The sequence below is a fragment of the Sus scrofa genome, chromosome 17 (assembly GCF_054392235.1).
Source record: "Sus scrofa isolate SSC_HxYL_T2T_F1_AM1 chromosome 17, Sscrofa_HxYL_maternal_Yorkshire_Landrace_v2.0, whole genome shotgun sequence".
Lineage (NCBI taxonomy): Eukaryota > Metazoa > Chordata > Mammalia > Artiodactyla > Suidae > Sus > Sus scrofa.
The window spans coordinates 54,525,035-54,549,708 of NC_139399.1; the positions used below are offsets into that span (position 1 = coordinate 54,525,035).

At 54.3% G+C, this 24,674-nt stretch overlaps 1 protein-coding gene and 1 long non-coding RNA gene across 11 annotated transcripts in view; one reads left to right on the plus strand and one right to left on the minus strand.

Annotated features, from left to right (window-relative positions):
• LOC102159476 (uncharacterized) overlaps positions 1-2,805 on the minus strand; it is a 45,020-nt gene extending 42,215 nt beyond the window's left edge. Inside the window, exon 1 of the long non-coding RNA XR_308807.4 lies at positions 2,617-2,805. This is a non-coding gene — a long non-coding RNA (uncharacterized LOC102159476). The remainder of the gene's footprint in view (positions 1-2,616) is intronic.
• HNF4A (hepatocyte nuclear factor 4 alpha) overlaps positions 1-24,674 on the plus strand; it is a 64,228-nt gene that overhangs the window by 29,845 nt on the left and 9,709 nt on the right. For 3 of the 10 annotated variants that reach the window (XM_005672953.4, XM_021077331.2, XM_085002892.1), the window contains exons 2-7: positions 11,805-11,979; positions 13,056-13,150; positions 18,388-18,494; positions 19,195-19,350; positions 21,595-21,682; positions 22,551-22,706. In XM_005672953.4, the coding sequence (XP_005673010.1) occupies positions 11,805-11,979; positions 13,056-13,150; positions 18,388-18,494; positions 19,195-19,350; positions 21,595-21,682; positions 22,551-22,706 (777 nt within the window). Of the gene's footprint in view, positions 1-7,778; positions 8,060-11,804; positions 11,980-13,055; positions 13,151-18,387; positions 18,495-19,194; positions 19,351-21,594; positions 21,683-22,550; positions 22,707-24,674 lie in introns of those variants that run through there. The other 7 variants (XM_005672951.4, XM_005672952.4, XM_085002893.1 and 4 more) reach the window with 4 other exon arrangements.

Below are 24,674 nucleotides of genomic sequence, written 5' to 3' on the forward strand. Positions count from 1 at the left end.
CCCTCACCTGAAGACCAGGGCCTGGGCAAGGCAAGGTGTCCTGTGATCCTTCAGACCCAGCAGGGGCTGAGCAGACCCCATCTAACGCCCAAAGTCACTTCTGTTGATGAAATCAGGAATGTAACCAGTAGGGAGGAACATACACAGGAGAACAGCAACGGCCTCGCCCAGAAGTCACAAGTCACCTGGCAGAAGGCAGCCTGCAGGGAGGCCCAAGTCCTCCTGGCTTTCTTCCCGATCATTCTCTGGCCCAGACTCTCTAGCCTACCCCTTAAGCCTTGCAGTCAGCAACTCCCATCATGCCCTGCTCTCCAGCCAGAGAGGTGGCCTCCATGCCCTTTCACCCTCACCCATCCTGCTCTCCGCTGCCAGATGTCCCCTCTGCCCAGGATGCTGCCTTCTCCAGGAGTCCCTCCCTGACCACTCCAGCCCAGAGATAGGTCTTCTTCCTCCCACCTTCCAGCCCTCCCAGGCCATACACACTGCCCACCTGGGCCTTGGGATGGAGCTTATGTTATCATCCTACTGGCCATTTTTCAGTGAGCACTTACTGTGTGCCAGCCCTGGAGGGGCAGGGGCGGACAGGATGGCCTGGAGTTAGGAGCACAGACTCGAACCAGAGGGCTCAGGTTGGAATCCCAGCTTTTGCTTCTTACAAGCTGTGTTATGACTCAACCCCTCCGTGCCCCAGGTCTATAAGATCGTGATAAACACACTGCCCCTTATAAAAACTTGGTATGGTATGTAATTTACAACAGTATTGAATCACTGCGTTGTATGCCTGAAACTAATATAACTGATGAGTCAACTAAATAACTTAAAATATCATAATTCCTGAAAAAAAGAAAAGAAAAAAACACTGCTTTACGTCACAGAGAGGCTGTGAGGACAAATGAGTCAACACATGGAAAGCCCTCAGAACAGCTTTATAAACACTGGCCAGGGTTATCACGGCATATATCCTACTCCATTTCATCCTCATGCCGACCCTCCGAGTTAGGTATGCGTACTCCCAATTTACAGGTAAGAAAACTGAGGCTCAGAGAGGTCAAGAGAGTCAGGCCAGGGCCCTGCATCTTTTTCTGTAGCCAGAGGCCTCCAGAGAGAGAACATGGCTGAGATGGGTTATAACTCTAGGCCTCTGGTTTGCAGCTCGTGGCTGCTTCCCAGAAGGCCCACAGGACACAGGGCTGGGTGAGACCCCTCTCTGCCCCCGACTCCCTGACTTGGGCCTTCTGGCAGCTCTGAGGCACGGCTCTGCTTCCGGCCCTGGGAGGGAGGGTGAACAGCCGAGGAGGCCTTATTCGGTACCGTCTTGTTCACTAACATCCAGAACACATCACTGAGTCCCAGAGACAACTCCTGTCTGTCCAGCCTAGCTGGAGACTCAGGACACCCGGTGACCTTCTGTCCCTGGACGAGTCATTGCCCCACTCCGGCTTCCAGCTCCCCATCTGTGCAGTGAGCAAGGGCACTGAGCTGGACCAGTGATTTTCTGGCTCTCCTTAGCAGCAGCGGGCTCCATTCTCAAAGGAAATGCTAAGGAACGGTGCCCTCTGGGTGAAGCGGTGCCTGTGCACACACCCCTTTGGCTCCTGGGACCTCAGAACCTAGTCTGAAAGGCCCCAGGCCGCATCCTCCGAAAGGGCTCTCCTGGCTCTGACACTGCAGGATTCTAGGACCCCAAGCTCAAAGCTGCCGCTTCGCATCCCCGTTTGGAACGCGCTCCCCCAGCGGCTTTTATCTCTCTTTGGCAACACAGCAAATTTGCTCAGGACCCGGAGCAGGGAAACAAGCAGACTGTTGACTCTGGAGAGCAGCGGAGGAGGCGCTGGCCATGTGCGGGGAGGCCAACGGCCTCTTGCATAACCCGGCGGCCTCTTGCCCACCCAGGCCTTTGCTTTGCAGGGTTAGGGGTGAAGCAAACCGCAAACTCATGCCCAGTTAATTTTTTAAGGCAAAATCAACAGGTTCAGCAATGATTAGCAGGTAGGTAAGTTCGTCTTAATCATGCTGAGGAGAGGGAGGAAGGAAGCTTCCAGGGGCCCAAGGATGGGGCTTAGTTATCAGTTAACCACATAAATGTTTCCTTCCAAACCCACTGGCCTTCAGCTCCGAGCTTCCTCATCTTCCTCTCGGAAGTACTTCCATGGCATCCTGGGGAATGGCCATCAGTCACTTAGCGATCAGACATTCCCCTGCTGGGGTCTGTCGGAAGCACTGCCAGGACCCTTGAGGGCTGTGATGAAGCAAAGGGGACCTCACCAAGCTGGTGGTCTTCCTGTCAGGGCCAATGTCCCCCCCCCCCCCGCCGCCCCCGCTGCCTCGGCCTGGCTTGGAGCATGCATCTGCCATCCTCAGGGCCCAGTCAGGGGCCCTGGGTCTCTCTCCCAGGTGCAGCCTACAGTGGCCACTCCCCTGGGGGTCTCAGTATCTCTATCTGCCAAATGGATGGGTTGGTTGAGACACCCTTATCCCGGCCTTGAAGTCCTATGAGGTCATGATCGGATTAAGCCACCATGGCCTGGCCTGCACCCAGGATAAGGAGGGTGGAATGAGCCCTGTTTTAGGAGCTCCAGGGGGCGAGAAGATGCCCAGGACAGGGCAGGGGCCTACCTGGTGTCTGCTGTCGGCACCAGCCAGTGTCAGATCCCAGCTCCATGAAGAGGGCCGTCCTCTCAGGTGGGGCCGCAGGGATGGCCTGACGGACCCCGGTGGGCCCAGGACCCCTCCCCCTAGACTTTGAGAGCTGCCAAAGGAAGCGGCCAGGCCACACCAGCCCTGGGCCTGCTGGCTGCCTGGACTGGAGTTTGGTCAGTGGTTGGGGACCTATATTGTGAGAAAGTTAGGACTTTGTCCACAAACTGGAATTTGAAATTTCAAAGGGGCGAAACTGAAGGGCCCTACCCCAGTGTGGAGATGGCTCTTGGCTTCTTTCCCCCACGACTTTTGTTCTCTGTCTTGATAAGTCCCAGGTTCCCTGCACCTGCTCCCTTGGTGGTGGGTGTGGGAGGAGAGACAGGCGATAGTGGGGAGGTGAAGACTCAAGGCGGCCGGGGGCAGCCGGTGTCTGGAGGATGCCTCTGAACTTGCACATGCCTGGGGACAGGCTCCTTGGCTTCTCAGACGCCTGAACTCCCCTGCAGTAAGGTGATGACAGAACCAGCAGACGCCAGCGCTCTAGAATTTCGGGGTTCTTTCCAGGGTTCCAGGAGGGAGGCAGCATGGGAGGGGGTGAAGCCCTCAAGCTCTGGAGTCAGACCCAGGTTCAAATGACAGCCGCCCTCCCCCGCCAGGACATCTGTATGGCCTTAGGCAAGTCACTTCACCTCTCTGAGTCTCAGTTTTCTCAGGTACAAAGCAGGACAGATAAACAGACCTGCCAGCAGCAGGTCTGGCACAGAGTCTCTCCAGAAACATTAGCCATTATTGTAATTTAGAAGAAAAATCACCTGGAGTTCCCAACATGGCTCAGCAGTAACAAACCCAACTAGTATCCATGAGGACATGGGTTCAATCCCTAGCCTTGATGAGTGGGTTAAGAATCCAGCATTGCTGTGGCTGTGGTGTAGGCTGGCAACTACAGCTCTGATCCAACCCCTAGCCTGGGAACTTCCATGTGCCTTGGGTACGGCCCTAAAAAGACAAAAAGAAGAAGAAAGATCACCTGGTCCAGAGCCCCAGCTTCTTTAACTACCGTCCACGCCAGAGGCTTGAGCACCCAGCCCATAGCTGGGTCTGCGGCCGCCCCTGCCCGACCCCTGGCTACCCCGGGCAGTGCTATCAAAACACCCCTCCCTCCCTTCCCAAGGTCCCTGCTTCTCCATCTATAACAGGAATGAGTGGGACCTGCAGGTGAACTTGAGGCCTCTCCATTAGCCCCTTGGAGCTGGAGTAGGTTGAACTGGGGTCTGACAGCCCTGGGAGGGAGGGGCAGGGCAGAGATGAAGAAGGGCTGCAGGGTGAATGGCCCAGAGGCCAGGGTTTGCTCAGGGCTGGATGAGCTGTCCCTGGAGTTCTCCTGTGTAGGGATCCTGCCTCCAACTGATTCCGAGGCCAAGGTCAAGGAGTCAACCACTGAGGACAGCAGCCACTGCTGTGGCACTGTGTGCCTATACTCGGTCACTTAATGCCCACACTGTCCCCGTAGAAAAGGCATCAACCCACATGATGCCAAAATGAAGGCTGGGGAAGCTGAAACCTGGGGTCACACAGTTTGGCGGTGTCTGACTTTTGACCCAGGTCTTTCCGATTTCAAGGTCTGTGGTTTATTTTTTAAGGGTGGGGCAATGTTGGGGCAGGTGAGAGAAGGGCTAAAAACTTTGTAATATTATCTCATTTCCTCTTCACAAGAAACTTCGAGTTAGGCCCATTTTCTGGAAGGAGAAACTGAGGCTTTGAAGTAACATGCCTGACACCACAGAGCCAGCAGACCTTAGAAACGGCGGTCATTTACATGAGGGATGTGTAATTAAAGATACTGTTTGGGGTCAGCTAAGAGCTGGGTGAGTTGTGTATGTAATAGACAATGCGAGTTCTAGTTCATAGGTGGGTAGATTTACTTATGGGGTAGGTTGTGATTGGTGGGACATGGATGGGGTATGAAATAAGTTTCTGGAACATGCCTCACAGGCAGTGGGGTCACGTGGGTTGTGCACTTGGTAAAGCACGTATGTCACAATTTGTGTACGGAGTAGCTTACTGTGTGCCATTCTTATGTATAACAGGCATGCAGGTGGCATGGCATGGCTGACCCTAGTTGATCACTGACCTTATTTAATTCATCTAAGATGCCAACTATAGAGACTGAAAAATTATTTCTGTTGCTGACTAAACTTTGACATACCAACGATCCTACTTTTCTTTTCCTTTACTTTTGGATTTTTTGGGGGGTTTGTTTGTTTGTTTGTTTGTTTTTCTTTTTAGGGCCACACTTGTGGCCTACGGAAGTTCCCAGGCTAGGGGTCGAATCCGAACTGTAGCTGCTGGCCTATGCTGCAGCCACATCAACACAGGATCCGTGTTGCATCTGTGACCAACACCACAGCTCATGGCTTAATGCACTGAGCAAGGTCAGGGATTGAACCTGCATCCTCATGGGTACTAGTCAGGTTCATTACTGCTGAGCCACAAGGGGAACTCCCCCACTTTTCAAAATATGGAGCTGTGCCCCTTAGACTCAATGAGACTCTGTATGTGTAGGCTTGTGTGTGGCTGGTTGCAGGTGTCAGACAGGTGGCAGCACCCAGAACCAGCACTGGGGGCCCGTCCCAGGGCTGCCCCTCCTTCTCCTCCATGTTTACCCCTTAGTCGGGTCTCCCGCCAAACTCAGCCTTACTCCAAGGCTGCTGGAGCCAGGCTCAGATGTCCCTGGCAAAGCGCCGGAGGGAACCTCCAGGAGTTGAAGTTTCTCCATCAGACCCATGTGAAGGAGTTCCCACTGTGATTCAGCAGGCTGAGAACCGAACATTGTGTCTGTGAGGATGCGGGTTTGATCCCTGGCCCTGCTCAGTGGGTTAAGGATCTGACATTGCCATGAGCTGCGGCGGTAGGTCACAGATGCAGCTCAGATCTGGTGTTGCTGTGGCTGTGGTGTAGGCTGGCAGCGGCAGCTCCGATTCGACCCCTAGCCTGGGAGCTTCCATTTGCTGCAGGTGTGACTACAAAAAGGAAAAAAAAAAAAAAAAGACCATTGTGGAATCTTCCTCCCTCCCTCTCTCAGGGTCTTGCCTTTTTTTTTTTTTTTTTTTTTTTTTTCGGTCTTTTGTCCTTTTAGGGCTGCACTGCACTCGCAGCATATGGAGCTTCCCAGGCTAGGGGTCCAATCAGAGCTGTAGCTGCTGGCCTACGCCAGAGCCACAGCAACATGGGATCCAAGCTGCATCTGCGACCTACACCACAGCTCGTGGCAATGCCAGATCCTTAACCAACTGAGCAAGGTCAGGGATCAACCCCAAAACCTCATGGTTCCTAGTCGGATTCGTTTCCACTGCGCCATGAACTCCTTAGGGTCTTGTCCTGATCAACAAACAACTGGCCCAGGATCTTCACTCCAATTTACAGATGGGAAAGTTGAGGCCCTTAGAGAGATGTGAGTTAAACAATGTCATCCGAATAGTGATAGAGGTAGTTCCTAAGGTTTCCTGAAGCCAAATTCAGTCTCTCTTCTCCTCCAGAACAACTTCTCCCCCCAACTCCCCTCCCCAGATATCTCAGCTCCAGGAGGAAGGTGGAGGGAGGAGAACAGATCGGCATGGGGCAGAGAAAGGGCTACTGATAGTTGGGAGAATATGCAGAGGCTGCCTCCGCACCCCCAAACACTGGCTGCCTCTCCCACCAATTTGCCCACTCGTCCCTTCACCCACTCATTTCCTCATTCACTCATTCACACTTGCAGTAATTCACTTGCTCATCAATTCCCGTCCTCGCATATTAATTTGCTCAGTCTTCAACTCACTCACCTTCTCACTCGCTAATTCACCCATTCTTGTAACCAAATCCCCCTGCCTGGCCCTTCCGGCCAGCAGAAGACAGGTTCCCAGGTCTCTGGAGTCCCAGGTCCTTCCACCGTGGCCTGCACTTTCCACGTCTACCTTGTGACCTTACTTCCCCAGCGAGATCAGGAGCTCTTGAAAGTGTCGCTATAGCGGGCACTGAGGCCTGGAGGGTGTAGGAAGAGAGAAGTGAGCCAGGAGTTGAAGGCAAGTAGGACCAGCCACATAATTATCAGGGCCCAGTCTGAAACAGAAATGCAGGGCCCCTTGCTCAGAATAGCACTGATCCAAACACAGGAGCCTAAGTGTGGAGCGCTGTGCCCTGCTCAGGTGGCTGACCCACAAAGCCCACGCTGGCCGGGGCATGAGGATGGGGAGAAACAAGGGAGCTAGAAAAGGGAGGCCAAGGGGGCATGGAGGAGAAGGGGGATGGATGCTTACGAGGCACCACCTGCTGTTTTCCTAGTGCCATCTCATTTAATACTCAGACCACCCTTTGAAGTTGATTGTGCATTTTCTACAAGAGGAAACTGAGGCTCAGAGAGGAGAATCATTTACCCAAAGTCACGATTAGCAGGTGCTAGGCGCCTGAATGTTAATCCAGCTCTGTGGGGCTGGAAGCCTTGTCTCGGTCTGTTCTGGGGGGTGGGGGTGGGGGAGGAGAGCAGGAGGAGGTGACAGGGAGATGGAGTCCGTCTGGGCCTGAGCAGCTGGGCGCTGTGGGGGCTGGTGGAGGCCAGAGCAGAGTCATGGGGAGCAGGGGAGGAGAGGCGGTCAGGAGTCTGGCCCTCTCAGTCCTTCCTGTTCCCAGGTGAGGCAGGAAACTGGAAGGAAGCTCCCAGAATGAGATCTAGAAGATTGGTATCTGGGGCCTGGATTTACATGTTTGATTTCTGAGCCAGGAGGCAGCTTTATCCCTGCAAGAGCATTGAGGGCAGACGTCAAAGATTTGGGAGGTTACTGAATTAGGGCATCGTGGAGGTGGGCTGTCAGGGTCCGAGGGTATATGTTAGCCTGTCAGCCTGACGTGGGGTGACGGTGACATGGAGGGTGGCTGAGTCAGGGTCAAATGAGCGCTGGTGACTTAGTGCCCGTCTTATAGAATTGATAACACAATATTGGGCCCCATCCATTGTAATAGCACCCCCGGGTGTCAGCCAGAAACCAACAAACAGCCCAATCCCCGCAGCCCCGCCCAGCCCGTCCACCAGTGGGGGAGCCGATTAACCATTAACCCCCACCCCTCCCCGCAGAGCCTCCACCCCTTCGGAGAGGCTAGGCCAGGACTCCCGGCAGATCCTCCCAGAGGACGGTTTGAAACCCAGGAAGGCAGAGGGGGCACCTGGGAGGAGGCAGTGGGAGGGCGGAGGGCGGGGGCCGGGGCTCAGCCCAGAGCCTTCGGGGTGGACATCCTGGGCAGGGCAAGTGGCCGAGGTGTGGAGAGGGGAGGATGCGCCTCTCCAAAACCCTGGTCGACATGGACATGGCCGACTACAGTGCTGCGCTGGACCCAGCCTACACCACCCTGGAATTCGAGAATGTGCAGGTGTTGACCATGGGCAATGGTAGGTGGGGGCGGCCGTGTCCAGGCGCGCCCGCTGGGGGCAGGTCTGCCCAGGGACGGGAGCGAGTCTGTGGCGCTCAGTTTGGGGCTGGGAGGAGAATGACAGACGAGCCCGGTGGTCCCATAGCTGAGCCCAGGTGTTGCCAGGAAAAGCAAATATGCCCAGGTAGGGTGACCCTGTTACCAAAGCTCTTCCCGCTCAGCCTGTGGGGGCGGGAAAGTGATGGTGAGCTTCCTCTTGGCGTCCTGCTCCAGGCATTGGCCCAACCTGGCCCCTTCCTGAACCCCTTAGGCCCAGGTGCTGAGAAATGGCAAGGTATGTCCTGTCCCCAGAGACGGTGGATGGAGCACAACTGTGTTTCAGGGTGTCTTTGGGACTTTTTGGGGGAGAAGCCCCACTTAGAGAGGTTCTGCTAAATGAGACAGATCAGCAGTTGTGTGTGTGTGTGTGTGTGTGTGTGTGTGTGTGTGTGTGATCATGACCTCCTCTGGGCTTGCATGTATGAGTTTCCACATAATGCGTGTGGGTGGGCAGTGGACTATATTGCAAATGTGTGTCTATGGGAATCCATTTGCACATCTGTGTTCCCCTGTGTGTACGTATGTGTGTGTGTTCTGCATTCGTTTTTATTCTCATTTGTTCACTGAGCAGGTCTGTGTTTGTTGATGTCTCTGAGGACGCCTGTGTTTGTTGCTTAGGTCCAGGAGCGGTGACGAGTGTGTGTACAACTGTCTGTGCATGTTTGCACACCTATGCTGTGGATGTGGGTTGTCGTGGGTGCCCTGGGCTTCCTGGACGTGTGTCCCATTTGGGCATCCTGTCATCTTGTGCCTCTGTTTGTACCGCTTGTGTACGCATGTGCATCCTGCCCTGGCTGGTCAGCGCTCTCCAGCGCACACGTGACTGTATAGACCTGATGTGCAGGATGGCCATTGGACAACGCAATTCACATCAGCAACATGTCCATTTGACTCAGAGCAGATTGTGTCGCCTGTGTGTCTCTCCCCGGGTTTATACGTCTGCTCCCCTATCACCGAGGGCACATCTGAAAGCAGGGGGGGGGGGTCTCCACAAGGAGGTGGGGAGAGGGAGGAGGCCTGGGAAGCCAGGATGCCAGGACTTAACTGGTCGCAGGCCAGCCTCAGAGGAGAGGGGGCAGCTGGCCGAGGCCAGCCTCCACCTGCCTTCCTTCCATGGCCCCGTGGCTTCAGCTGAGGGCTACAGAACTCGGGTCAGCTCAGCTCAGCCAGAAAGAGGCGTCTGCCCTGCCCATGGTCAGTCTCACCAGCTGCTCACCTGCCCCAGCCACCCACTCACTGTGTGACCTTGGGTATGTCGCCTCTCCTCTCCTGCATCCTCTACAAAATGGGCTTAGTCACTGGAGGCCCGCTGGCTGGCCGGCTCTGAGGAGTGTCCGCGGATCACGTGAGGGCAGTGAGGGGAAAAGATGCAGGAAGTGGTAAACAACACACCGCTGCACGAGGCAGGGTGTGTGTGAACCCAGAGGGACAGGGTGTGCTGCTATACCAGGCCACCGCCCAGCCCTGGACTGCTCCCTGGGCCCGGCCCCGTCACCCTTCAGAGCATGCACCTCTAGCTCCTGGGAGCTGTGTGTTCCCGAGGCAGAGGCCAAGCTCCTTACTGGGTGTGCTGAAGACAGGAGAGCCTCCAGCTCTGGAGCCAGAAAGATCTGGGTTCATATTCTGGCATAGATCCTTCCTACCAGTGTGAATTTGCCAAGCTATTCTCTGAGCCTCAGTTTTCTCCTCTGTAAAATGGGAATAAATCACAGCACCTGCCTCCCTGGGCTAACCAGAGGATTCAATAGATAAGGCACCCATGTGCTTAGCACGGATAACTGATCCTGGCCCCATGTGAGTCTTCTCAGGAACTCTGAGCATCTGTAGGAAGATCTACATTCCCCACTGGACTGAGAGATGAAGTGGACTGAGAGTTGGGCTTATATTCTGCAGACATCCTGGGCTGGTAGCTCAAAGCCTCCAGGGATAGCCCCCCACCTGTCTCTCTCCCCCGACTCAGAAGCAGCAGGGGGTCCTTGTTTATGAGACATGCCAACAGACACCCCAAGGAGGGAGGACAGCACTGGCCTGTACCCCTGGACCACAAATCTAGCTCCTCTACTTAACAGTCGTGTGATGGCTCTGGGCCAGTCCTGTCCTCTCCGAGACTTGACATTGTCCCCTGGAGAATGGGGGCCATCAGCTAACCTGGGGGTGGGATGACATACTTGGCAGCACCCAGCCTATCCTGCCCAGGATACGGGAGCCCCTTCCCCCAGCCTCTGCCTTAGTTGTGGGGTCAAGCCCTCCCGGGGTTTGGAGGAGGCAAGGCTCAGGGAGAAAGGGCACCAGCACAGCTTAACAATTACCCCCATCTCCAGGAATAATTCACCAAGTGGAGGGGGCCGCGCTCCTGGGCACCCTCGGGAGGCTAGGAGAGGTTCAGCCAGGCCACTGCAGAAATGAGATGTGGCGGGGTGGCTGCTTGCGCATGGAGGCTGGACGTCATCTGCCCCCTGCGTTGGAAAAGTTTACATTTCACAAATGCCGATACGTGCCAAGCGCTTCCCATAGACTGATTCACTGAATCTTCATAACAGCCCTAGGGATTATTTCGTTTCCCATTTTATAAGTGAGGAAATGAAGATGTGGAGAGGTAAACTAACACGGCCAAGGCCACACGGCTAAGAAGAGGGCGAGCTGGGATTTCGCCCTGGCAAAAGGGCTACGGAGTTTGGGCTCTGACCTACAGCCCTGTTCCCCTCTCCACTTCTCAGCTAGATGTTCCCTAGGAATTCAAGGTCGGATGCAGAGTTTCTATGACATTGCGTGTGTGTTTTTGACTTTGTGTGGTTTGTGTATGCGGGCATTTTTCCGGGAAGATGGTTCATAGTGTTTTCATCTTCCTTGGCATAAGATTCGCTTACAAAAAAGAGGGTTTGGCTGCTGAAAATTCTTTAAGAATTGAAAAATAAATTGGACCAGTCAAACTGCCCTCTTTTATAGTTAGGGAGACTGAGGCCCAGGGGAAATTGAAACAAGGAAAAGGAACTGGCCCAAGGTGACAGGAGAGTTAGTGGCAGCACTAGCAGCCAGGACCCCAGCCACCTGCCTCTTCTCCCCCTCCTCACATTTATATGGATGCAGCAGCTTTTACCGTGATGCCCAGATCCTTGACATGATCCTCCCAGGAGGACAAAGAAGCCATTGTCCTTGATGTATGTCTTTCTGTTCCCTGGGGGAGTTTGCAGGCCCCTGGGTGCCAAGCTGAGACCCACCCAGTCCTGGTCACCCAGAGAGGCTCTGGGCAGATGCTGGGGGAACACAGCCCCCTCCCCACAGCCCCCTCCACCCTGTCAATCGGGGTCTATAAGGGTTGGATGCATCCTAGGAGCCAGCCAGGTGTTTGTCACTTCCCAGAGAAAGCTGGGGCTAGAGGTCTCTGCCATGGAGAAGAGCAGACCCGCATAACAACGCTGCAAAGTCAATGTCACAACCCTCCATAAGTTACAGATGCAAAATGGAGGTTCCAAAATGCTCTGGGGCTCGCCCGAGGTCTTTGAGGGAGTAGGAGCAGCATGTGGGTCTAGCTGAGGCTGAAGCCCTGGGGAGACCCCCACGATGCGGCATGTTGGTTTCTGAATTTAAACCACCAAGACAGCAAGGCCTCCAGGAGGTGACGTGCTGCTCCTCCTGCGTCCTCACTCTTTTCTTTTCTGGTACAGACACATCCCCATCAGAAGGTGCCAACCTCAATGCGCCCAACAGCCTGGGTGTCAGCGCCTTGTGTGCCATCTGTGGGGACCGGGCCACAGGCAAACACTACGGGGCCTCGAGCTGTGACGGCTGCAAGGGCTTCTTTCGGAGGAGTGTGAGGAAGAACCACATGTACTCCTGCAGGTGAGGACCCTCGATTTCTCCAGCTGGGAAACGGGCATATTTGGGCTGATGTCCCCCAGGGTCTGTCTTCTCCCTGCCCAGGTCCCAGAGGCATCCGCCTTTCAAGGCCTTCAAGCCTCTTCTGATTGCTTAGTCCTTGCAGACCCAGACGGGAATGTCTATTCTAGAAACCTCATTTACTGATCATAAAGCTATCAACTGCCTTTTACTGAGCACTTACTATGTGCTAGGCATCATATTAAGTCTTTGCGGGTGCTAATTATTCCCACCAGTTCCCCATTATTTTTCCTCATTTAGCAAACTGGGACCCCTGAAGCTTAGGATCAAGCCTCCTCTGAGGCCTCAGAGGATGAGGCCCGTCCCCCAACCTGGGGCTTTTTCTGGGGCAAAGAGGGCACTGATCCCAGGTCTTCCCACCTCTCTCAAGACCCTGGAGCTCTCTCTTCGAGAGCATCTCTCATTCTAGGTGACACGATAATAAAATAACAGCAGATGTCAGTTATGAGCACTTACTATGAACGATACTCTGCCAAGGCCCAGTTGGGTGTGATCCCATTTTCACCAGTCAACACCCCTCTGCCCTGGTTACCATTGTTCTTCTCATCTTATAGATGTGGCTTGGAATGTGCCCAAGGTCACCCAGCTTGAATCAATGGCAGGGCCTGGGTGGACTCCCCATCCCTAGCCACTGTGGGTCCTGCCTCTACTTCTCAACCCCCTCCAGAAAGCAGCTTATGTGGACCGAGTATTGATTCTGATCCATAACCAGGAGCTCACTCTGGGCGGTTATGGGATATAGTGGAAACAGCAGTGCCCTGGACTTGCAGCTGAGTGATCTGAGGCCATTGTCACCTCTCTGAGCCTCAGTTTCTCTGTTTAGTGGGGCAGGGTTGAACTCCTGGCGTGCACAGGGCCTTTCCAGCTCCTGGTTGGTTAGCATAAGAACTCCTGGGATGATGGGTTTGGGCAAGGAGGCAGGGGGGCAGGGGGCTCAAGGAGCCAGCCAGGATTCTAGCTCAGTCCCGGGAGAGGGAGGGTGGTCCCTTCTCCAACCAACCATCCAAAGCCCTCCCCAGATTTAGTCGGCAGTGCGTGGTGGACAAAGACAAGAGGAACCAGTGCCGCTACTGCAGGCTCAAGAAGTGCTTCCGGGCTGGCATGAAGAAGGAAGGTGAGCCTCGGCCCTCCCCCGTCCACCCCGCTGCCCCACCCGCGCCCGCAAACTCCTGACAGCCATTTACAACAGCGACTACAATTTTATGACTTGGTGACAGGCCCCAGGACACTGGCTAATGGCTGAGAGGAGGGAGGGCCTGAAAGTCTGACCATAGGGAGGGGCTGGGCTTGGTCTTGAGAAAGATTCCAAGAGATAAGCTCCCACTTTCAGCTACTCAGGTTCCCGGCGCCACCACCCCTGCCTGCCGTCACCGCCACGAGGCAACCGAGCTGGGGGGTTTTTCTTAACGCACTATTTCCACCATCAGGAAAAGTGTGGAGAACAGGGTTATAAACATCCGTGGACCCACCACCCAGAGTCAGCAAATGTGAATGGGGGCAGGGTGCGGGCGCTGTTCCTGAGCCTCCTGTCCCAGGAACAGGCACCCCAGTTCCTCAGTCTTCGTTCTTGGGTAACAGGTGATCCAGGGTTCTCACATTTCAGGGAATGGGAACAAGGTACCAGACTCTCCCTGGGTGCAGTGGGGACAGTGGGGCACATCATTTATTCGGGTCTCTCCCGGCCTCCTGCCACCAGCAGACACTGATTACCTGGCTGGGCTTTCCATTCTTATGACAACTCTGTGTGGCTGGCACATTATCACCTCCCCTACCCCCCTTTTCATGGACGAGGGAACGGAGGTCCAAGATGGCTCAGCAACTTTCCTAAGGCCCCACAGCTGCTCAAAACAAGCTTCCAGGTTTGAACCCAGAGCTCTGGATTCGAATTCACTGCTGTTTGGACAATACCTCGGTGTGGTCTCCGAGGCCCTCCAGACCCCAAGAACATTTAAAAGTTTTTCAGCCCAAGCTCAGGAAGTAAACGTCTTTTAACTGTTTCTCTGAGTAACCTGAGCGCGCTTTCAAATCTCTTTGTATCCTCTGCTCCACTCGGCTTTCCCAGCCCTGGGACTGGCCTCCAGACCTTCACTTCCAGCCTGCTGCTGTGGCACACCAGCCAAAACCCTTGGTCTAGTTCTGTACAAACACACACACACCCCACCCCACCCCACAGCAGGATCCTGAGACCTAGCCTTCCCTGGGACAATTAGAAAGGAGGGGAACTTGGCTTTGGCGGTGTCCCCTCCCTGACTCTACCTCTGAGCCCCTGTTTTCTCTGCCTCCCTCTCTGGGTTATATCTTGTGGGTTTTGAGTTCATGAGCCATGTTGGGAAAGCCGGGCCTGTGGTCCTGATGAAGGGGTGGGTGGTCCCCAAGCCCCCTCCTGCCCACAGCGCCATGACTCTCTCACTCAGACCACAGTGGTTCTCAAGGTCACAGAGGGCCTTTCTTGAAGGGCAAGTGCCCTCCTTCTCTCCCCTACCCTGTTTTCAGTGGGATTGAGCCACTCTCACCTTGAGGTTGAGAATGACCCTGTGGAATGAGAAATGTCATAAATGGGAATGTGATGTACATGTGTGAACAGCCGGAGGCAAGAAAAAGACTAAGAGCCACAGTCTAGGGGCCACACAGTCTAGGGTTCTAAGAACCACTGATTCTCTTACCATGATGGCATCAGATTTTAGCTTTGAGAGAATGAATCTTTGTGTTCAAATTCCAGGCCCTGTGACAGGCAGGCTGGAGAAAGTTGGGCAACTCACCTGAGCAGATGGCTACCTTCCTAGGTTGTAGGTGGCCTGGTCCTGCATCTGGTTGGTCTTTCTAGATGTCTCTTGTTAAACAGCCAGAGTCCCTTTCACGGGGGTCACTTCAGGGAAGTTTCTGCCTCATCTGGGCTCGTGTTCACATCTATAAAATAACAGTGGTGGATAACGAACCCTTCCAGCTCTGTCAGTCTAGCTTCACGCTCACTGGTCCACCTGCATGAGTACACACCGCCTACCAGTCAAGTGTATTTGTTCCCTGGTCCTCCCACTGAGCTGCCATAGCGGCATCAGTCCCAGATCCTGGCCCCTGGAAGGCCCCCCATGCCCACCCCTAGCCATTCTGCCTTAACTTAGCCTTGAAAATAGCCGATTGCTTCCTCTCTCAGAGAAAGTAGAATTACACAAGGAGGACAGGCAAATCGGCTGATGGCCAGTGACTGTGGGCTAGTAAAGGTGGATGCTTATTTATAGGCTCGGGTTAACTGGGAGATCATGACACATGCAGTTGCTTGGCTGCTTTGAGAACAGGCCGGGGCAGCGAAGTGTTCCATCGTTACTATGGTCAGGCGCTGGGAAGTAAGGGCATTCCTAGCTCTACCTAAGATTCAGAGACCCAACACCCGTCCTCGGCCTTGGGGAGGTTTTCAAGGCCAAGAGAGAAGAAAGTCTCGATGGAAGCCCCAGTGATTGGAAATGTGGGGACCAGTTTTATTTCTCTCCCTCAATGGCCTCTGCAAGATCTGGGGATTAAAACTCAGCTGTCCCTGAGGATGGGGAGCCATGGGCCGCAAACACAGCATTTACAGACCAGCTGGATGCACACAAGGTCATCGACCCTCCCCAACCCCCCGTTTTGCAGATGGGGTAGTTGAGGCCAGAGAGGTGATGGGATTGGGTCAGGGGGAGGGGGTGTGGCAGTCAGGACGAGAGCTCAGGCTCCCCAGAGCTGAAGAGACACCAAAGTCCCTGGATGAAAAATAGGAGAGATGGCCTTGGGGGTACCTTCTTGGTCTAGATTCCTGAAACTTCCTCTCAACCATAGGAAAAGGCTCAAAGTCTTCTAAGTTTGGTCAGAGGATATTCCAGAGTGGTCAGAAGTGGGTTTCCTCAAAGAACAAAGACCCCCATGGTGGGGAGAGAAACCCAGGGGTCAGAGGGCCCAGCAGCAGGCCTCACATTCTTTCCTGTACACCTACCTGGGCCTCCGCTGGCTGACTCAGGACAAATGTCCAGCCCCCGGGATCCGAAACCCAGCCCAGGAAGCAGGGCCAGACATGCAGGAGGTACAAGTTGGTGGCACACCAGGGGCCGTCTGATGGGCCCTTCCTGGGAACCCCGGCCCTGCCCCCCAAGGCCCCCCACTCAGGGGTTCTCTCGGAAGACAGGCTCGTCCTCCTCTCCGCCTCTGCCTGGGCCGGTTAATATTCAATAGAAGTTACATTAGGTCCCCGACCCTGCTAATACTGAGCAAACATTTGGAAAACATCATTCCGTGACTGAGCTCGCGCCCGGCACTGATAAGGCCGGCCTAACCTTGAGGAGCCCAATCCCCAGCTGCTGACTGCAGCCCTTTTCTTAGGCCCGCCGCCACTTGGCGCCCTGTGGGTGCGGGCTGGCAGCTGTGGGAGGGGTGTCGTGGGTGGGGCGGGGCTCTGCAAGGGAGCTGAGCTGGGAGCCGGCTCTGTCTGGGCACTGGGTCTGCAGAGAGGAGATTTCCCACCTTGGGACCTCTGTTATAGCCCACCAACCACGAGGCACCCTTTACACTGACTTTCATTCTCTGATTGCAACAATGTGTGAGTTCGAGAGAGAGTTCCTTAGCGGGGATGTCAATTTCCACTGAGAAAAAGGACCTAAGACGTGCCTAAGAATCAGAGGCTGTCTCATCCGGCACCTTCTTTCAGCCGCTCATCTGATATTTATTGAGCACCCACTGTGCACTGGGCCCCATTCTAGTCACTGGAACTACAGTTACGGACAAGAGAGATGATGTTCTGGCTTTCTGGAGCTTTCCTTAGCGAGATGGAGAGTGAAGAAAGGAACAGAGAATCAGGACCAAGAAGCAAAGTCAAGCAGGAGAAAGCCTGCGGGGAGGATGGTGCTGCGCGCAGGGTGGTCAGAGAGGGTGTCTCTGAGAAGGTGACACTGGCGCGCAGACACGAGTAAAGACAGAAGTAGCAGCTTAGCTCAGGGGAGTGGAGGGGAATCCAGGCAGCAGGAACAGCAGCGGCGAAGTCCCTGAGGCAGAGTGGCGGAGTCCCAGAGTCCCAGGAACAGCAGGGAAGCAGGTTTGATGGGCAGAGAGAGTAGAAGTGAGAGAGGAGAGTCCATCGCGAGGAGGTGTGACTTCACCCCACACGAGACGGTGAGGCCCCGGTTTTGAGCAGAGGAGGGGTGTGACCTGAGGTGGGTTTTACCGGATCCCTTTGTCTTCCGCGAGGTGGGCAGCCCGCAGGGGCAAGGCCAGAAGCAAAGGGACCAGTGAGGAGGGTCTGAACTACTCCAGGGCCCAGCCCGAGTGGGAGCCGCAGAGGGACTTTGCTTGGACAGCATTTGGGGTGTGAGCCTCGGGGGAGAGTGAAAGAAAGAAATGAACACCAGGCTGGGAGGAAGAATAAACCTGCCTGTTCTAAGACGGGAAAGACTCAGAGGAGCAGGTTTGGAAGGGAAAAGCTTATAGAGGCCCAGAGGCAGGATGTGACCGGCGCCAGCATGCAGACAGAAAGGAAGCCGGGTCTCCTCCCACCTCGTCCTCCCTCCTCCCAGATTCAGCGAAGCGTCACTCCACAATGAGGCCTCCCAGGCTCCAAGGGACAGGGTCAGGGCAGCAGAGGAACCATCTTGCATCTTAGACCAGGGCTGACTGGGAGGGGGACATGCAGCAGGCGGGGCCCTGGTGGACAGACGACCTGGATCTCTGAGTTCCTGGGAAGGAGCCCGGGGGTGGGGCAGGAGAGAGCCAGAGCCTTCCTGAGCCATCTCTGAGATTACTCTAGAACATGTGCACTTCCTGCGGTGGCTGAGACCACCAGGGCGGGTGGTGCCTCCAGATTCCCCCCCCTCCGCCCCCCATCAAGGGCTTCTGCTTCCGAACTTGGGAATCCCTGCCCACCTCCAGGTCACCTGGAGCCATTCATTCTGCCTGTTTTACACGTTCATCTGGAAGGAAACGGACCCTTTTCCAAAACAGAGGCTGAAAGCCTGTCACTTAGTCAGCTCTTCTCTTCAATGCTCAAGACCCCCCCTTAAGCCCTCTGCCAAGTCATCACTACCTTGCATGCCTCCCGTGATGGGTGGATCATTCCCACAGTCACCCCAATGCGTGGGTGGGGACAGTTGTGACCCTTGGCGAGTTCTTCCATCTCCCCTCATTCCCACATGCTGATCAGAGCTCTGTCCCCTGAACACCCCCATCCCCCAACTCCCACCCTCAATTGTGCTTCCTTTGTTCCAGGACAGCCCTGCAGTACTTTTCTCTGGGTTTAACTCTCCCTGTGCTCCTCAGCCACCCCCCATCTGCTGTCTCAAAGACCCCCTCTTCCCCACCTGCCCTCCACCCCCCTCACCTCTCTCTGCCTCCTCCCAGCCGTCCAGAACGAACGGGACCGGATCAGCACTCGCAGGTCAAGCTACGAGGATAGCAGCCTGCCCTCCATCAACGCGCTCCTGCAGGCTGAGGTCCTGTCCCAGCAGGTACCGGGGGACCCTCCACCCACCTGGGGATCTCTTGCTCCAAAAGAGAATCTCAGCTCCATCCCTGTCCTGCCCTGCCAAGCTCTGGAGCAACAGATGGAAGGACCCTTGGATATCACGCAGGGGAAACCTGAGTCCAGGGTCATGCAGCCAGTTTAGTGGCAAAGATTCGAACCCACATCTGGTGCTGGGGGTGGGGGGGGTCCTGCGGGGCCTGCACCTTGGAAGCCAAGCAGTTTTTGCTCTCACTGAGGGCCTGAGATCACTTAGTCTTGAGAGAGCAGACGAGTGGACAAGTGGACAGAGCAGCAAACCGGGCCTCAGCCAATCCCTTGCTGTGTGACCTTGGGCAAGTCACAGGACCTCTCTGGAGAGGGCTTTCTTCACTTATCCAATGAGGATTTTTGCCCTGCTTCCCTTCTAGGGCTGAGGGGTCCGTTAGGGTTCTAAGGAGTTGGTGGAGGAGGAGGAAGGGGGAAGGTGGCAGGTATGGGCCCAGAGACAGCCCTCCTCTCCGAACTGCCCCCTCGGCGTCCCCCCTCTCGGGTTTCCCTGAGCCTCCTTCAGAGCTGAGAAGGCACCCATAGTCCAGCACCTCTTTGCCAGACAGGGAAACTGCCTGGGGCGGGGGCTCGGTGCAGGGCACCGACTACATAGAGAGGGCCCGGTGGTCCCCAGCATTTTCCTCCATCTGCCCCAGATCACCTCCCCTGTCTCTGGAATCAACGGGGACATCCGGGCGAAGAAGATCGCCAGCATCGCAGATGTGTGCGAGTCCATGAAGGAGCAGCTGCTGGTGCTCGTCGAGTGGGCCAAGTACATCCCAGCTTTCTGTGAGCTCCCCCTGGACGACCAGGTGAGGATGGACGTGGACTGTGGGCAGTGCAGGCCCTGGGCAAGTGGGTGCTGCTAGCCCACCGGGATACAGCCTTGGACTGATTTGACTGTACTTATACACACACACAAAGTGCTCATATGTGCCCGGAGCTGTTTAAATCACTTTACAAACATTAGTTCATTTAATCCTTCCAACAACCCTAAGGGGTGAATACTATTATGATGACCATCTTATGGGGAGGAAACTGGGGAACGGAGAGATTAAGTAACTCGCTCAAGGTCATGCAGCCAGCATTGGAACAGGCAGGCAAGCTTCAAAGTCCAGGCGAGTCGCCCCTTCGCTGCTGCCCCAGTCAGCTCCCCAGGGGAGGATGTTGGCAGGGGCTCAGCGACAGGGATCTGGAGATTTGGGCTTGAGCCCTGGCTCTAACGTAAATGTTCTATGGGATCTTGGACAAATGACTTCCTCTCTCTGAGCCTCTGTTTTCTCATCTGTAAAGTGGGACCTGTAATATCCGCTTCGGAAAGTTGTTGGGAGGATTGAGGTCAATACCACTTGAAAAGCATAAAGCATGTACTGGGGCACCTGCAGGGTCCCGGGCCACAGGGGGCTCCCTAGATGTCACCTTGTATCCCACCAAGATGGTTTAGCCCAGCCTTGTATTTCCCAAAGTATGTTCTTTGGGAGTTCCTGCTATGTGTGGCTCAGTCAGTTAAGGACCTGACATAGTGTCCATGAGGATGTAGGTTCCATCCCTGGCCTCGCTCAGTGGGTTAAGGATCTGGCGTTGCCCTGAGCTGTGGCATAGGTCATAGAGGTGGCTCAGATCTGGCGCAGCTGTGGCTATGGCGTAGGCCGGCAGCTGCAGCTCCAATTTGACTCATAGCCTGGGAACTTCCATATGCAGCAGGTGCAGCCCATAAAAGAAAAAAAAAAAAAGTACATTCTTTGGAATACCAAAGACATCCCAGGGGAAAGGGGCGGGGTGGGGGTGCTGAGAGGTGTGAGCTGAGGACAAGGGAATTTCTTAGATACTGCAAATGGTAGCTCCTGCCCAGGGCACTCCAGGCCTCTGTAGACATTTTCCTTGTTTGGGGAAGAGGAGCAGGACTGGGTCCCTTTCTCAGCTGTGAGGGAAGCTGGGGCCCCCAGGAACAGTGTTGCAGACACCAGTTCCTGGTGCATCTGCTTCTCTGCTTTGCACAGTTGTACAAAAGATCAGCTACATGTCTGTCTATTAAAGTTTTGAGAACCTCACAGGCAAGGAAGGCAGCTGTTGAACTTTGGGAGCCCAGGGCTCCTCAAAGCCCTCTGATGCCCAGGCTCTCCTGGAATAATATGCGTAGGCCATGATGGGACATGCTGTGAGAACACTGGTTTGGCTGGCCCTCACCCCGACACAGGCTAGGTCACACATCCTCTCACACGGACTCCTCTCTGCTTTGGGAAGGATGACAGGACAGGGATCTTGGCCGAGCTGCCCCTGCCTTCTCCCCTGTTCCTTATGTTCTGGCCCTGGTCCCCTCTGTTGGAGAGTCTGCATTAATATTTAATCCCTCCTGTGCCTTCCCAGAGGCTCGGCAGGGCAAGAAGATCCCCCCAAGCTGAGCAATTGTTAACCTCGATTTCCCACCCAAACCTCCCTGGCCGGGGCTCAGAGCATTCTCAGAGAGCAGTGATGGGTGGACAGTAACACAGGACAATCATTAACATCCTCACCCCCACCCCCCAGAACAGGTGCCATGTTAGGGGGCTGGACCCAGGGCCAGAAGGCTTCCCAGCTCCCCACTCATGGTGCATAAGGAGCTCACCTTGTCCAATATGAATGAAGCACAAGTGGGGGGGGGGTTTGCCCGCCAATGAATGCCCTGTGTCTGTCAACACCGTCCCACGAACCACCTTCCAAGTTGTTTGCGTCTTGATTTGTTTTGGACACCACCCCATTGAAACCTAGGAGGCTGGGTAGCATTGGATACGGGGACTGAGGCTTGGTAAGAAAGAGTGATTTGCCCAAGGTCACGCAGCAAGGCAGTCAAAGAGCTGGGCGTTTGAGTCCAGGTCTTCTGCCTCTCGATCAGAAAGGCACTGGGGTGAGTGACAGAAGTCTGCATGGTGCCTGCAAGGGTTCGATAATCAGCATCCTTTGGTTTTACAGTTCAAGCAGGTAAAGGCAAGAAGCTGACTTGCCCAAGGTCACTGAGTTGGCCAGGAGAGGCCTTCCCAGGGGTGCCAACCTCAGACGCCATTCCTTCTCTCTTCCAGGTGGCCCTGCTCAGAGCCCACGCCGGCGAGCACCTGCTGCTGGGAGCCACCAAGCGCTCTATGGTGTTTAAGGATGTTCTGCTTCTCGGTGAGGATGCTGTCTGCCCAGCCAGGGTTCCACAGAGGGCGTGCCCAGCACGGAGCACACCCAGGCATGGGACATTAACACAGCTGTGCAGGGGCAAGGGCGACAGATCAAGAATGGGCCTGTCCTCAGTATTCTTAACTGAACACCCCACTTAGATGCAAGGAAATATGAACGCAAGGAATTAAATCCCCCAGCATTAAATTAGAGCACAGTCGAGGTCAGATCTGTAATAACCTATGCATTCTGATGCGCTTGTTGGAGTCAGAGAAAAAGGCAGCCAGGAATGACACAAACCCCCAAGCCTATGTCACCGAGCCCTTCATAGCATGTTTGTTCACTATTTTACATGCTTATATAGGACACATCATGGGCCCTAGTCTGAGTACTTTACAAATATTACCTCCTTTAATACAACAGGCCTATGAGAAGTCTATAATTCATCCCCATCTTACAGATGGAAAAAAACGGAGGCACAGAAAGTAATTTATCCAATTACATCTGACTGGTCAGTGGTAGAAGCAGGATTCTACCCAGGCAGTCTAGTTCCAGAATCTTAGCCCTTATCCTCAGTGCTTTTATGCCTCTCCAGTGGCCTTGAATGTCAACAGTCTCGTGGGTCTGTTGCCACACTGGAGAATGGAGCTTGGGTGATGCAAAAGGGGTCCCAGGAAGCCAGACTCCCCATCCAGTCCAGAGATTTCAAGCAATTCATTCCTTTCATCTGGGCCTCATCTTCCTCATCTGTAAAATGGGTGTGACAGTCCCTACAGTCCTCCCATGGGCACCAGTTCATTGCTGCAAAGGGCAGGGCCAGTCCGAAGCTAGAGGAAGGGGTCCACCCATGCCCTCACCTTCCCAACCCATCCAGGCAATGACTACATCATCCCTCGGCACTGCCCGGAGCTGGCAGAAATGAACCGGGTGTCTGTGCGCATCCTGGATGAGCTGGTGCTGCCCTTTCAGGAGCTGCAGGTCGATGACAACGAGTACGCCTGCCTCAAAGCCATCATCTTCTTTGACCCAGGTACTGCCCCCACCTGCCACCTCCCCCTGATGCTCCAGATGCCCTATCAAACTCCTCCTACTGGGGTACATACCCCAGGTTTACCACCTCATCTCTTTAGTACGACAACCAGGAGAGGCCATTCTTATTAGCTCCATTTAACAGATGAGGAACATTAAGGCTGATAGGACTTGACAGGGCGCACTTACTCCAGAGGCTTGGTTTTTTCTTTCCCACCTTATCCTCCTTTCTTTTCCTCTCCACTTTCTGCTCCTTACTTTCTACCCCCTTCTTTTCTCTCCTTTTGTCTTTTTAGGGCTGCACCTGTGGCATATGGAGGTTCCCAGGCTAGGGGTCCAAGCGGAGCTACAGCTGCTGACCTGTACCACAGCCACAGCAACACAGTATCCGAGCCACCTCTCACAACAATGTCAGATCCTTAACCCACTGAGCGAGGCCAGGGATCGAAGACACAACCTCATGGTTAATAGTTGGGTTCTTTAACCACTGAGCCAGGGGAACTCCTCTCAAAAATTTTTAAATCAAAATAATATCTACACGAAGTTCCCTGGCGGCACAGTGGATTAAGTATTCCTCATTGCCACAGCTATGGTGCAGGTCACAGCTGTGGTGCGGGTTTGATCCCTCGCCTGGGAACTTCCAAATGCCGCAGGTGCAGCCAAAAAGAAACAAAACAAAACCAAAAAACCAAAAAAAACCCGACGCATACTTGAAATCGAAACACTCCCCCACCCCACTTTTCCTGTCCAGAATCTCCTCCTCAAAGGGAACAATTTCCGATTCCCTTTTTTTCTTTTTTGTCTTTTTAGGGCCACACCTGTGGCATATGGAAGTTCCCAGGCGAGGGGTCAAATCAGAGCTGCACCTGCTGGCCTACACCACAGCCACAGTAGTGCCAGATCCAAGCTGCATCCGAGACCTACACCACAGCTCATGGCAATGCCAAGTCCCTCACCCACTGAGCAGGGCCAGGGATTGAACCCTCATCCTCATGGATGCTAGTTGGGTCCATTACTGCAGAGCCGCAGTGGGAGCTCCACAATTTCCGCTTACTTTTCCTGTTCCTCTGCCAGTGACCTCTCCAGCTCTAAATAAAATGCCAAGCCTTCTAGTTCTTGATTTATCTGTTTCAGAACATAGTTGTTCCTCCTATGATGGTTGAGGATCGCACTTTTCTTTATCACACTCCCATCTTTTCTCCCCTATCCCCCTAATATATTTTTCTTGCTATTTCAGTATCTCTACTGATGGCCTTTATAATGTCATGGCTTATGCTTTTATTTTTTGTCCTATCAACTGTAGGCAGTATCTCCTAACCCTGCATTAGCAGGATGAAAATATTGCTTCCCCACTCTCCCCATTCCATCTACTGACTTTCCACCTGCATTTTTGTTTGGTTTTTGTTGTTGTTGTTGTTGTGCCCATGGCACATGGACATTCCTGGGCCAGGGATTGAACCTGCACCACAGCAGTGATAATGCCAGATCCTCAACCCACTAGGCCACCAGGGAACCCCTCCACCTGCATTTTCACACAAGCTCATTGTAGTTCTGCCTTCGTGCAAAGCCTGATTTCACTTCATAATGTCAAGACATCTGGGCTCTGAAAGCCTGCTTGCTTGCTTCTCTCCTTCCATATTAGAGAGGACCTACTGCCTGCCAGGCACTGGGCTTAGTGCCAGGCCCTCCCTGCTTGGAGAGGGCCTCTAGTAATAACAGTGATGGAGAGCAAATGAGCACCATCGATGGAGCACTCACCATTCTCAGTGCTCCATGTGGGTTATCTCACTTGTTACTTGCAACACGGTACCTGTGAGGTAGGAATTGTTATTACCCCCATTTCATAGATAAGAAAACTGAGTCCCAGGGAGATCGGTGAACTTGCCCAAGGTCACACAATCAGGAAATGGCACAGCTTGGATGTGAACTTCCGACCAACCAGCTCTCTAGCTCATGTTCCTACCTACCA